Source organism: Dendrobates tinctorius, unplaced genomic scaffold (assembly GCF_039654945.1).
Source record: "Dendrobates tinctorius isolate UK_male_01 unplaced genomic scaffold, ASM3965494v1 ptg000007l, whole genome shotgun sequence".
Taxonomy (NCBI): domain Eukaryota; kingdom Metazoa; phylum Chordata; class Amphibia; order Anura; family Dendrobatidae; genus Dendrobates; species Dendrobates tinctorius.
The window spans coordinates 44,883,737-44,898,970 of record NW_027361675.1 but is presented as its reverse complement, the minus strand read 5'-3'; the positions used below and the strand labels follow the sequence as shown (position 1 = coordinate 44,898,970).

General features: G+C 39.8%; 1 protein-coding gene across 6 annotated transcripts in view; it reads right to left on the bottom strand.

The window, feature by feature from the left end:
• Positions 1–4,887: 4,887 nt before the first annotated feature.
• REPS2 (RALBP1 associated Eps domain containing 2) overlaps positions 4,888–15,234 on the bottom strand; it is a 301,690-nt gene continuing 291,343 nt past the window's right edge. For all 6 annotated transcript variants that reach the window (XM_073574130.1, XM_073574114.1, XM_073574109.1 and 3 more), the window contains 2 exons: positions 9,359–9,464; positions 4,888–7,233 (listed from right to left, as the gene is read on the bottom strand). In XM_073574130.1, the coding sequence (XP_073430231.1) occupies positions 7,165–7,233; positions 9,359–9,464 (175 nt within the window). In that variant the 3' untranslated portion in view covers positions 4,888–7,164. The remainder of the gene's footprint in view (positions 7,234–9,358; positions 9,465–15,234) is intronic.

Below are 15,234 nucleotides of genomic sequence, written 5' to 3'. Positions count from 1 at the left end.
ATGGTGAAGACCAAAGAGCTGTCAAAGGACACCAGAAACAAAATTGTAGCCCTGCACCAGGCTGGGAAGACTGAATCTGCAATAGCCAACCAGCTTGGAGTGAAGAAATCAACTGTGGGAGCAATAATTAGAAAATGGAAGACATACAAGACCACTGATAATCTCCCTCGATCTGGTGCTCCATGCAAAATCCCACCCCGTGGGGTCAGAATGATCACAAGAACGGTGAGCAAAAATCCCAGAACCACGCGGGGGGACCTAGTGAATGAACTGCAGAGAGCTGGGACCAATGTAACAAGGCCTACCATAAGTAACACTACGCCACCATGGACTCAGATCCTGCAGTGCCAGACGTGTCCCACTGCTTAAGCCTGTACATGTCCGGGCCCGTCTGAAGTTTGCTAGAGAGCATTTGGATGATCCAGAGGAGTTTTGGGAGAATGTCCTATGGTCTGATGAAACCAAACTGGAACTGTTTGGTAAAAACACAACTTGTCGTGTTTGGAGGAAAAAGAATACTGAGTTGCATTCATCAAACACCATACCTACTGTAAAGCATGGTGGTGGAAACATCATGCTTTGGGGCTGTTTCTCTGCAAAGGGGCCAGGACGACTGATCCGGGTACATGAAAGAATGAATGGGGCCATGTATCGTGAGATTTTGAGTGCAAACCTCCTTCCATCAGCAAGGGCATTGAAGATGAAACGTGGCTGGGTCTTTCAACATGACAATGATCCAAAGCACACCGCCAGGGCAACGAAGGAGTGGCTTCGTAAGAAGCATTTCAAGGTCCTGGAGTGGCCTAGCCAGTCTCCAGATCTCAACCCTATAGAAAACCTTTGGAGGGAGTTGAAAGTCCGTGTTGCCAAGCGAAAAGCCAAAAACATCACTGCTCTAGAGGAGATCTGCATGGAGGAATGGGCCAACATACCAACAACAGTGTGTGGCAACCTTGTGAAGACTTACAGAAAACGTTTGACCTCTGTCATTGCCAACAAAGGATATATCACAAAGTAATGAGATGAAATTTTGTTTCTGACCAAATACTTATTTTCCACCATAATATGCAAATAAAATGAAAAAAAACAGACAATGTGATTTTCTGGATTTTTTCATCTTCAGTGCGGTGCTTGCAAGCTGTATAGCAAATAGCTTGCAAGTTTGCGCTTCTTTACTAGGAGGACTGGTTACCTTAGAATTTGTGTGGGTTTCCTCTGGTGCTCAGATTTCTTCTCAAACTTCAAAGACATACTGATGGGAAATTATGATTGTGCGCCCAATTGGGGACAGCAATGATGATGTCTGTAAAGCATATCTACCCCAAATTGGTATCAATAAAATCATCAGCTCGTCACACAAAAAACAGTCACTCATACAGCTCAAAGTAATGCAAAAAAATAGTTACGGGTCTCAGAAAATGGCAATACAAATCAAAACTTTTTATTACAAATTTCTGAATTATTTTTCTCCAATTAGTTTGGTAGAGCCATAATCATAGTGACCTTGAGAATCTGAATTCAGATCAATTTTTATCACATAATGTATGCCATAAAAGCAAAACTCAAAAAACTATGGTGGAATTTCATTTTTTTCACAATTTCACAACACTTAGATTTTTTTTCCCATTTTCCAGAACCTGATATGATAAAAATGAATGGTGTCATTAAAACCTAAAACTTATCCCCCAAAAATTAAGCCTTCATATGTATATGTCGATGGAAAAATAAAAAAAGTTAAGGCTTTTGTAAGAAAAAATAAATAACAAAAGCGCAAAAAAGCGCAAAAAACTAAAACTGGATGCAGAGAAAAATGGTTAAAGAAACTAGTATTGTTTTTTTAGAAGCCTATTTTGAAGCAATGCACCTGTGTCACGCTGGGTGAGGGAAAAGCAAGGTGCACAACAACGGGGAGGGGGAAGGGAAGCCCAAACTCTAGGGAAGGGGAAAGTGGAGACAAATAGGCAGATCTAACAACACCCCGTCTCACACGTCATCAGTAAATAGGTTCCGCACCTATCGCCAAGCATGAGCCTAATCCCTGCCTGACCCTAGCGATAGGCCCTGGATAGGGAGAGGACGGGGTCGGCGCTAGTCAGTTCACACTACAACTAAAGACAGAGAAGGTGGACAAAAGAGGGGATACATTTAGCTTGAGAAGATCACAGAATTATCACGCCAGCAATCCTCCAAGAGTACTCCAGGAAGACACAATCTGACAGCTAGAACTTCCAACCAGACAGAGGGAAATTGAGCACCTAACTGAAGAGACTGATGGTATTTAAACCTTCAGCAAGGACGTGTTAATTGAAAACAGAAGGTGAAGGTAAATATTTGGGTCCTAGAGGGAGAATTATATCACTCCACAACAGAGATGCAAAAATCAAGAAGGTGCGTTTAGAGCTAATTGCAATGACCTTCTACAGCTGGATCCAGGAAGACTGTCTGTCACATCTGGCCAGTGTCGGACTGGGATGCCAAGGGCTCACCAGTAACATTGACTTTGGGGAGCCCACTTTTCACCTGCATGCAAATATTACACTACTCGTGTTCACAAATTTATCTATATCTCTATATAATAATAAACTGGGTAGTTTGGATAATGAATGATGAGATGCTGCTTTTTTCTGTACAGAGTGAATCACGTGAATTATGCCAAGTACTGCTCATACAGTGGGGTTGGGGGTCCATGTCTGCACAGGGGCCCACCGGGGGATTCCCCTGTTACTCTATGGGCCAGTCCAAACCTGCACCTGACAAACCCGTGACAACATGGCATCTATAGCAAAAATGTTTTACATTTCAAAATTTAATTTGGACATTATATAATTTGTTTTCTACACAAAAAAAATATAGTGGATTCCAGAATTATGTTAATGTGTTAATGTGTTGTATAAAAAGATGGTGAGCATTCATATGCAGGACCCAGTCCAGCAGTTAGGTCAGTATTCCACGATAGATGGAAGCCCTGAGAACCAGCTCCTACACCCCAGCACCTGAAACCTTTCTTTTGATTAGCTGACCTCAAATGTTGTCACTCTGCAATGATGACATTGCACCATGCCAGATAATTAAAAGAGGAGCCGGGGATGTCGTCAGGTAAGAGAAGGTTTGCAGGGGCTCCAGTCCACAGATTACTGACCTGAAAATTGGACAGGGTTCTGAAAATTGATTTGCACCATCAATAATGTACATAAAATTTCTTTGTATGATGAAAAATAGATTCACATAAATATTATACAACATTCAAAATGGTAAAATGCTACAATTCAACATTAATAACAGATATAGGTGTAACGTTTTACAAAAGTAGCCCTTCCACTTTGAAAAAAAAATTCACATATTATTGAGACATCATGAAAGATATTGGGGCATATTAATCAAGCTAAAAGTGCCAGATTTCTGGTGTAATTTGGGCCAGGAAACTGTTTTTCATGGCTTCCACACTAAGTGTTTTTCAGGAGGGACTGGGGAGAAGAGAGAGGGCAAAAGAGGATTTTGCCTGGTTAAATGTACAATAAAATATGAGAGTGGTCGCTCACCTGGTGGTGTTGCAATTGCATTAATCTTTAGGCATGTACCAGCTATTAAAAACCATGGGTCATCAAACCAAGAGATATACTGTGCGGAAATCAGGCGGTTTTCCTTGCGCTGATGGTAAAATTCCATGAATCGACTAGGGAGATGAAGATTAAAATGCAGTATTTTTTTAGCAGTTATGAAGACTACGTATTTCGAAGTTGTCCAACTTCTTCCTCAGGACACAACCCCCTGATTTCCGCACAGTATATTATGTGTTTTTGCCACTTTCTGCAATTTGTCCAACAAGGAGGTGTGATATTGTGTTTAGAGACATGATTAGTAGGAAAAGAGATGTGTCCTAGATTCCAAAACCATGCTCCAAAAATTCACCAGAATTTTGGGTCAAATTTCTTGCACAAAGTAAGCCAATTATTAGGTGTTGTAAACTTATGACTACAAAGACTTAAAATAGAACAGATGTCATGGGGTTGCAGAGAGGAGCCAGAGTACCTCGCCATTCTTCGACTCCTGCAATGACTAAAAGCGCTTCACCTTCATATTAAATGGTGCAGGTTTCTTCTAGTAGTGCAGGGGTTAATCTATGCACTTGAGAGATCCTGAAAGCTCAGCTGTTCACTGTTGGCCACTCCTATCTCTTGTATAAACTGGACTCTGGTAAGTAGGTATTGCCAGAGTTAGCTTAATTGCTGCATGGTTTAGGAGTTGGTGGTGTACTATTTGAGAAGGCGTTTAGTTGGTTTATATAAGAATGTTGCTAGGTTTTGGTTGTGTGCAAATCCTCTTCTTCTCCTACTTTGGTTTTTCCCATCTTTCACTCCCCATAGTTTCCTTCTGTTTCTGAGTGTGTTTTTGTATGATTGGTATTTTCCTTCATACCTGTTCATATTACCTTGTTAGTTTGGTTGGTGTATAGCCATACACTACTACTCCCCTCTTCCCTGGGTAGGGGGAGGGAACAGACTGAGGGTGGATTCAGGAGCTCATCAAGGTACGTGGCCCAGGCAACTTCACCATTAGAAGTAATCTGGGGAACAGGGATAGCTATGGCGCCCTTAGTGTTAGGGACAGGCAGGGTGCCTCTGGTCCCGAGACACCCGAAAGCAGAGTCGTGAAACTAGACTTATCAAACTGCATGAACCATTATGATAAATTTGGCACATATCAAAACTGTTTAGTCTGTTTTCACAAACTAGGAATTAAACGGCACTGATAAATCTGGCCTATGTTTTTGTGGTTCCCTGAGCTGACCATGTATGGGATGATTTGTCAACTCTGCAGTACGAGATCTATGATAGAACTCTTAGAAACCCAAGCATGTGTTTAAACTGTTACAAAGAAAAAGAAATGTAAAGCTATACAATAGGACCTACTTTTAATGAGTCAAATGTATGCCAATAATATACTCATGCTTGACAGACAAACACACATGCTTTTGTAAAAAAAAAAAATCATATACATTAAGGGGTTTTCTAGGCTAAACTTACATTTATGTCTATTTGAAAACAGACTGCGAAATCCTGAGTGCCGTATACACTTTCAGGATTCTCCTCTGTTGACTGCTTGACTAGCTGTCACTTGACAGCTCATACATACGGTTTACATATTGTCAGTCTAATGCCAACTAGCAACTTTTCCTGATTATCAGATTAGAAAATTGAGAAAAGTAGGAACATTGCTAGCCAGCATATAATAGCCAGTATTCAAATCACTTATGAGATGTCACATGAAGACTGCTCAAGCAGGCAATAGAGAGGCAGAGGGGAATCCTGACATTGTGCATATGCCGCACTGTCAGAATCTGGCAGTGTCCAGTCAGACATAAATTTACATTTAACAAGAAAAATACTTTAACGTATACATATGATTTCAAGTAGAGACAATAGCAGATATGTGTAACGTATGGTTATACTTTTGCATAACTTTTTACATACAGTGGAGAAGACCTTTACCAGCACAGAAATAAAAAATCACTTTGAATGTATGTCCCAAACATAAATGGGACTTACATTGGATAAACAGTTATCTTAGTCAATTCTGTATGCACATTTATTTTTACTGTAATTAAAACTCAATTTCTGCTATTTTTAGATGAACTTTACCTGATAAAATTCAAGCAAATATATGGTTGACAAATCCTCGCTTAATCTTGACCATTACATATTTAGCAAATGTTAAGACCCTAATGATAAATTTGGCACTTATTAGTCCAGCGAAACATTTTAAGAAAGTTTGGTATACTTCCCAATGTTGGGAAAGAGCAGAAGGCCAATATGTCAAATGTCGCACAATAATGTAAAATTTTGTGCAAATTGTTTTTATGCATGTTAAAAAAAATTCAAGTAACTTTTTCTGCCAAAAACTGTCCTGTTATGTATATGAGAAATAACACATTTTTGTCCATTATATGACTTGTGTCTTGATATTTCACCAGTTTACCCCTTTGCATGCTCCGGTGGATTGAGACTAGCTGCCTTGATCTCCCAAATACACAGAACAGCATAAAGCGATGGATTCCTGCTGTTTATCCCCTTTTCAAAATACTGACAGAAGCAAAAGCTGCATGGATGGCATTATACAACAGTCCTGAGCTGTCTGGATGTGACTCAATCAAAGGGGGTAGGTAAAAGACTTGTTAGAAAGCTCAGCGTGATCTTTCTGTGCCTCCTTCTGCCTGTTTTCTTACTCTGCTCCTCAGTCCTCACTCCTCCTCCATCCCCTCTCCAGTAGGCTGTGCAACCTGACACCATATCTTAAAGCTAGCAGTCCAACATGGAATTAGGCTAGTCTTTTCAGAGTGGATGGTAAGTTCAGGAGGCAAAGAAGAGGGGAAGAAAAAGCTGAAAATTGAAGAAAAAAGAATTCTCATCTAAAATATTTTACAAGGTTTCTTATATTCACCTGTGCTTTTGATTTATGCAAAGTTTGCTAAAAGTACTGTTCCCATTTAAGGTTGCAACATAAATATATTTTTGATACAAGCCTTTTTCAAGACAGCTATGACTTGTGTATAATACAAGAAATGTATTCATAAATATGTTGTACTTCACCACTGTTGCCACTTTTCTCATTATTTTTAACTTTTGACATAAAAAAAAGTTTATTAAATGGCATAAAACACTGATAAATCATTGATAAATTTGGTCAATGCAATTACAACAAGGGAATATCATAAATTACACAAAATGTGGGCACAATCCCAATAATGAATGTCCCCCACTGTCCTCTAATTCTAAAATTTAAATGAAACAGTTATTTCATGGTGATCCAAAAGTTAAATTTTAATATAATGTTTTGCTTTACATTCATCAAATTCCCCACACATTTAGGTGTGAGAATGAATGAGCCTCATTAGAACTTTTCTGTCTTATTAGATATTCATCAACTTTTATAAACCCAGACTCCTTAGTCCATGTGTGCTTGTATAAATGAAGACTTTCAAATACATCGGCTGGGATGACTGGCATCAAAATATCATTATTTTCTTTATTTGCCATGAAACCATGAAAAGGTAAAACACCATATCTCCTTCCATTATCTTCGGCACAAGAATGAAAAAAAGGCTACAAGATGCGTGCACAGTAGAATATCGTTGTACTTCTTCTACATCTGCAAGACAGCCAAAGGTCATAACACAGAAAGGGGACGAAGCTGCTCCAGTTGGGTTTCCAGGGCAATCCTCTCCTGATGGACTTCCTACAAAGTACAAGCGGAAAGTCTCTCAGGTTAATTCTTCTGATTCTGTCAATGTAAGATATGTCATTGAAAGAAATAGTAATAAAGATCTGATGCCATCACTCCTGGACCTTCTTAAATCTCTGAAAGCTTGTGGTAACCACAAGAGGGAGCTTATTACATTTGAATGTTGTAAAATATATTCAATAAAACTAAATGTATGTGTAGACATTTTCTTTACTTTTTTGTAAAAATATAATCAACAGAAAGATTTTATACATTAACAAACTGGATAATTAAATGTACTATTGGCACTAAGATTCAGATTTATTACAAGCAATCTGTCCCCACATTTGACCTAAACTATTCATATGGGCATAACAGGTTATATAATGCTGAAAACAGTCCTCCCTGTGTGTCTCATATCAGATCACATGACCTCTTCCAGGCTCTGGGGAGGATGGTGCCTGGAAGATAACTCTGCTTCCTGAGCTTGTTTTAAATAGAAGGGTGAGATACGAGTGTGATGTGTAATGGTTACCAGTGTGATGTGTAATGGCCGCCCTCTGCTCCCCTGATCTCACTGCAGAGCTGTGTGTGATTATAACTGACACATCTTCAGGTTCCTCTCAGCTTTCAGCTCACAGGCAGGCAGGGTTGTAATATTGTTACAATATAGCATACCTGAGAGAGGAGCAAAAAATGTGTTTGTAAGGAGACAAAGTTAATTTCTCCTGTTCTGTGTTAGTTACTTGTCGCAATGGTAACTCCCTTTCATGTAAAATAGTCTCTGGAGGCAGAGTTATCTTCCAGGCAACATCCTCCCCATAGCCTGGAAGAGGTCATTTATATAAAGTGATAATAGATGATTTATCCCCAACAAGGCATCTGATATGAGACATACAGGTATCACTTGTTCCATTATGCCCATATTAATAGTTTAGATAGATAGGTCAAATGTGGTGACAGATTCCCTTTAAAAACTCATGAATATGAAGGACAACCTGGCAGCAGGTTTACTAGTTCTCTAGGGATAACCTCGTGCTTATGAAACAGTGATTTTATCAAAAGTACACCAAGCAGACGAGTAGGTGTCACATCACTGGAATCTGGAAACTGGAATCTGGGGTCTTTGTCATTACATTATGCTGCTCTTAGATTTGGTTGCAAAAACCTGGTGGCATATTCCTTTTAAGAAGGGCACAACTTTAAAAGAGGATCTGCCACTAGATCTAACAAAATAATCTGTATACATTATGGATTACCGTAGATCACATAGTACTAATGAGGATGGTGCGCTTATTTTGCAAATCCATCCCACAGTGACTCTATGATCCTTTCCGAATGCTCAGCATTCCAACTATTCATTGCCCGATAGAGGCGCAAACTATTTCCACCCACTTAGCTGGATTGACAAGCTCTTTTCACTGTCATTCTTCAAATCTGCTGCAGAAATCTTGCACATGCCCTTGCTGCAAGAATCAAGTTAACCAATGGTATTATGTGTGTGGTAGAACATGGTAGACCTGCCCAGACTCCAGGACAGTTTTATCTGTCAACTACGAGATGAAACTGACTATTGCTGATGCACCACTTCCCATAACATGATTTTCACTTTTTGATCCAATTTTTCATAGAGTGGAGGGAGTGTAGAAACATTCCAAGAAGCAGTGTGAATAGCGTATAATTCTGCTCGATATTATAGTGACCGTTAAAAAAACGTACAAATTTGTTATTGCTATAACTGTACTGTCCTATACAATCAAGTTTCAAGGTCATATCTACAACACAATGAATGCCAGCAAAAAACTAAACCCGGAATGTAATTTTTTTTTTACACTAATTCGCCTCGCTTGCAATTTTTATCCCGTTTTTCAGTACACTATAAGGGAAAACAAATGGTGTCATTCAGAACTTCAAACTCGCCCTGCAATAAACAAGCCCTCATATGGCAACAGAAAAATAAAAAAAGTTATGGTTCTTGAAAAGAGGAAATGGAAAAACAAAAGCGGAAAAACTAAGAAAAAATTGCCAGATCTTTAAGGGGAAGGAATTATTTTTTTTTGTTTGACAATTGTAACATTATATGTAAAGCCATCATATATTTTTTTTTACAATTAAAATACATTTTAAATCCATTCTTCACCTTGAGTTGCTGCTGAAGTTCACTATTCAGTCTGGCCAGCACTGCATTCGCCTCCTTGTTTTTACGGATGGCTGTCTGGATAGCTTTCTTCTGCTTGGAAGGCTGCCTAAAAAAGAAAGGATACTTACATAAAGGCCAGTCCAGAGATAAATCCACGTCTTCCAGAGGACCACACACCCACCATAGCATATGGAAATAATTAGCTGACAATATATGCGCCACAACCCAATAGTATAATGCCAAATGTTATGCCATTGCCTTGATGTGGTGGATAAAATCAATGCCTCCCCCAGTCCTGAGCTTTCCATGTGTCTGCATTACATTTCGTAAAGATAGCAAATGCTTGTCTGTATAAAGTGAGATTATTTTATTAAACCTAGTAATAAATTGGGTACATTAAAGTTAGTGGCTTCCAGTCAAGATGAGATCATTGCCACAGAAATCCATCTTTCCTATGATAGTAACAAACTAAACCGAAATCAATCGTTGCTCTCCTTTGGTCAATGCTCGGGTATATAAGCATCGCACATCTTGTTTAATCTTAGAACAGCTTTGTGATACGTTGCTGAGTGAGCTGGATTTATTTGCAGGGCTTTTTTAATGGTTTTAATCACTAGGCTATGTCGCCGTCAGCACACTGGGTAACGCAGTCTGCCTATGATGCCACATCTATTCTTTGGAAATATGCTTTGCACATATTCAATGGAGCATCTCACACTTCGGCTAATGGCTGCAATAGTCTAAGGGATAAAAACTATGTCCGTTTCCTAGAACAGGGATAATCTACAGTAATCAGGCTTTTTGTTCACTGGATTAAACTAGGTTGCAAGCAGATGATGATGGTGTGCTCTTGCAGCTCTATCTAACTGAAAGTGCTGGTCAGCACATCTACCGCTGCCTGCAGATTGCTGAGTAGCAGATCTGTAAGGAAATAGAAAACGGTTAAAAGGACCATTTGGTTTCGATGAGTTTACGTATTATAAAAGCTACAAAAAAAGGACAATAGCGCACACAATTGTATCTCATAGAGAAAAAAAACTAGAAAAAGCCAGTTACATGCACTACCTAAATGTTGTATTATAGGCATCACTTACGTATCCAAGTGTATCAGACAGAATACAGCACTGTACTAGACTTCACTTACTGTTAGTAATAAGTGGATAATTTATTCCATTGATATAAAAACGGCTCACCGTGAGAGCAACGCTCCAATCACAGATTGGTATCTCTCAAGGACTTGATAAAGAGTTTTATAAAGACCAATAAAGGACTCGATAAAGGACTTCGTAAAGCCTGTTAGATTAAAGGTGCATTTACGGTGCAAGAGTGTCGTGATCAAGCATTTTGTGATATCTTGCACTGTAAACAGGCTGCCATATGTCTGTTGAAAAAGCAAAGTGCTCATTCGTTGAATGAATAATTTTTAAACAGGCTTCAAAATCATCGTTCTCAGCATCGAATCATCCTGTGTAAACAAGGGGCCAAGAACAATGACAGCCTGTGCACCTTGAACAATCTATTACAGATTATTCAGTGGATCGTTTACCATGGTCTGTGTAAACAGGCTATTAAAGACTACCGTTAATTAAACTTCTACCGATCGGCAGTCATTAACCCCTATACCCCCCAAGACTGTTTGTACCTTCATGACCATTCCAAATTTTACAATTGTTACCAATGTCACTTTATGAGGTAATAACTCTGGAATGCTGCAACAGATCCCACTGATTCTGAGACTGTTTTTTGTGACATATTGTGTTTCACGGTAAAATTTTTTCGATATGACTCGTATTTATTTGTGAAAAAAAAAACAGAAATTTGGCAAAAAAGTTATCACACAAAATAGATAATAAATAACATTTCCACATTTCCCATGTTTCAATTTTTGAAACATAATTTTTTTTTTTTAGGAAGTTATAAGGGTTAAAAGTTTACCAGCAAGGAAGGAAAAAATGAACATTTAAGTTTTTTCACAAAAACTTTACTTTAGACCCATTTTTTTTTTTATTTTCACAAGGGTAACAGGAAAAAATGGACCCCAAATTGTGTTGTGCAATCTCTCCTGAGCATGCCAATACCCCACATCGATACCCACTGCTTGGGGGCACGGTAGGGCTTGGAAGGGAAGAAGCACCATTTGACTTTTTGATTGCAAAATTTGCTGGAATAATTAGCAGATGGCCTGTCGTATTTGGAGAGTCCCTGATGTGCCTAAACAGTGGAAACCCCCCACAAGTGACACCATTTTGGAAACTAGACCCTTCAGCAGGGCCGGCATTTGGACCAGGCAGAAGCCTGGGGCCCCCACCTACAAAGGGGGCCCCCTGCATCTGCAGCCCATTTATCAAGTGCCCAGAGGGTGTACAGCAGTGAATAATGCTATGCATTGCTCTGAAGACTTGGAGTGTCTCTCACAAAGCCCCTTGAGCCCCCCTGTCTCTTTCTCCCTGCAGGTAGGTTGAGAGTGAGGGGGAGGAGCCGATTACAGCACAGTGACAGCGCAGGAAGATGCCTGAAGCTCTGTATGTCTCCTCCTGAGTCCTGATCATGGCTGCTCCTAGCACTGTCCTGAGAATGGATATGCCTAAGTGAAGCCACAGAACCTGTAAATAGCAGCAATAACAGGTCAGAGTGCAGTGATTTACTCACTGTGGTCCAGAGCTCTGTGCTGATTGCTGTAGGATCAAGATCCACAGCCACATACAGCAGAGATCAGCATCAGCTCTGACCACAGCCACTAAATCACTGCTTGTAATGTGACAGGGCGACCTCCTGTCACTACTGTCTGCATGACACAAGACAGGGATAATGTCTGCTGAATCAGGGGATTTATGATATAGAAATAAATGAATTCCCATGTGAAATAATAGGGGTAAACCCATACACATATATATAGTACAGGTGTGCATAGGAATCAGTGTTTTTGGTGCATTTTTTTTTTTTGCTGCCAAAGCCTGCTCTCTTGGCAGTAAAAACACTGCTTTCAAAATGCCCATTTTTAGGGTATGTGCAGACAATCCGGAAATGGCAGCACTTTGGACGCAGCGGACATGCGCTCCGTCTAAAGTGCTGCCATCTTTTGAACACAGGTGATTCCGCATGTGTTCATTGAACCGTGTGGAACCACCACATCCTATACATTGTACGGGTGAGATTTCTCTTACGGAGACTTGCATCTACACACGATAAATTGACATGCTGCAGTCTGGAGAGTCGTGCTGCATGTCCGTCTCTGCGGGTGAGGTGCAGGCGTATGTGAACGCATAGTGGACATGGAATTTCTAGAAATCCCCTCCACTATGCTGTAACATCTGGCCGCTGTGGGTTGGATGCTGCGGATGTACGCAGCATCCAGAGTGTACTGATTGTGGACACATACCCTTAGAGCTTTTGCTGCTTTTTTTTTTTTTTTTTTTGTATAGTATTCATTTTGTCTACAGTACATGTCTAATAAAGTTTGTTTTATTCACCAAAAACACAGCGAAAAACAGCGTTGCAACATTTGCAGCTTTTCTAAAACTTTTTCATTGCTTTCTATGGGTGAAAAAAATTGCTGAAAGAAGTGACACGCTGCAAATTTAAAAAACGCTGCAGTTGTGAAATTCAGTTAGGAGACAATAAAAGGGTGTGCAGGAGATTTCTGAAAATCTCAGTCCTTGCTTGTGCTGTAAAATGCTGTAAACTTCTTATTTGCAAACGAAAAAGCTGCAAAAATTCTGCATATGAACGTGGCCAAAAGCTGCTTTTTAAAGTGCCATCAAAACATATGAGATTTCCGAAATCTCCTGCATGCGCTTGTTTTTTTTCTGACTGAATTTCAGAACTGTAGTGCTTTTTAAATCTGCAGCGTGTCACTTCTTTCAGTGTGTTTTCACCAGTAGAAAGCAATGAAAGAATATACACTGTGTTACAAATTATTATGCAAAAAATATTTCCTCAAATTTTCTCTAAATTACCTATATGAATTGCAGTCATTGTTATTTTACAGTCATCTACTATTCTAGTATAATTGCAATATTTTTGCACAAACTGCCTATGAAAACAGTATATTTTACAAATAATAAACACTCAAAATGCATGTTCCAAATTATTATGCACAGCAGAGTTTTCAACCTTTTTATTTTTATTTTGAACCAAAAAATGGTCAATTGTGAAATTATAAGCATTATCAGCATATTACAAAATGAAATCAAACAGTTTTCAAGGCAAAACTTTATTCTAGGTGATGTTACATTTGCACATAGGACCCCTTGTTCGAAAGAAGCTTCTGAACTCTCTCGTCCATTGAATTTGTCAGCTTTTGGATGGTTTGTGCTTCAATTGTTTTGCATGTGGACAGAATACCCTCCCAGAGCTGTTGCTTAGATGTGAACTGCCTCCCGCCATCATAGACACTCCTTTTGATGATGCTCCAGAGGTTCTCAGTGGGGTTGAGGTCAGGGGAAGATGGTGGACACACCATAAGTTTGTCCTCTTTTATGCCCATAGCAGCCAGAGATGCAGATGTGTTATTTGCAGCATGAGACGGTGCATTATCATGCATGAAAATGATCTTGCTGCGGAAAGCACGGTTCTTCCTCTTGAACCATGGCAGGAAGTGCTGTTTTAGAAACTCCACATAGATTATGGAGTTCATCTTTACCCCTTCAGGGATCCTAAAGGGGCCGACAATCTCTCTCCCCATGATTCCAGCCCAAAACATTACTCCACCTCCTCCTTGTTGGCGCCTTAGCCGTGTTTTCATGTGGTGTCCATCAACCAGCCATCCTCCACTCCATCCATCTGGACCATCGAGCGTTGCACGGCACTCATCGGTGAACAAAACAGTTTGGAAGTCAGTCTTCATGTATCGTTTGGCCCACTGGAGCCGTTTCTGCTTGTGTGCAGTGGATAGAGGTGGTCGACAGGATGGCTTACGCTCAGCTGCAAACCTCTGAAGGACCCTGCATCTTGTTGTTCGGGGGACGTTGGTGTTGTTCGGGGGACGTTGGAGGCACCAGCAGCTTCAAAAACTTGTCTCCTGCTATGACAAGGCATTTTTGCAGCTTCTCTTTTAACCTGACGCAATTGCCTGTTGGAAAGAGTCCTCAATTTTTCCTTATCAGCACGCACAGGTGTGTGCTGGGAATCAGCTACATACTTCTTGATTGTGCGATGATCACGATGAAGTGTCTTGGCAATGTTGATTGTAGTCATGCCTTGACCTAAATACTCCACAATTTGTTGCTTCTCAGCAGCCGACACTTCCTTTTTCTTTCCCATTTTGGCAAAAAATGTAGGCTGCTTAATAATGTGGAACAGCCTTCTTAAGTAGTCTTGCCTTTATTTGGACACACCTGCCAAACTAATTTGCACAGGTATCTGCAATTGCTTTCAGTGATATAAAGAGCCCTGACACACATCACCATCAATGAGTTTAAATGACAAACAAAAAAATTCTAACCTTATCACTCCTAAACTCTTTTTGCATAATAATTTGGACACAGTTTAAAAAAGAAAGCTGCAGATATTGCAATGGCATTTTTCGCTGCAATTTTTTAAGTGGTTTTGGTGAATTTAACTATTAAGTGTCATTCACACGTTCAATATTTGGTCAGTATTTCACATCAGTATTTGTAATGCAGAAACAGCAGTGGAACAATCAGAGGAAAAGCATAATAGGAACATGTCACCACTTCTGGATTTCTCACCCTCCTGGTTTTGACTTGCACATACTGATGTGAAATACTGACCGAATACTCAACGTGTGAACGTGGCCTTAAACATACTGTAGACAAAGCAAACATCCACACTCCAAGAAAAAGCTACAAAAAGTGTACAGAACACCAGAAAACAAACTGGAAAACGTGTTTTTACTGCCAATAGAACATGTTTTG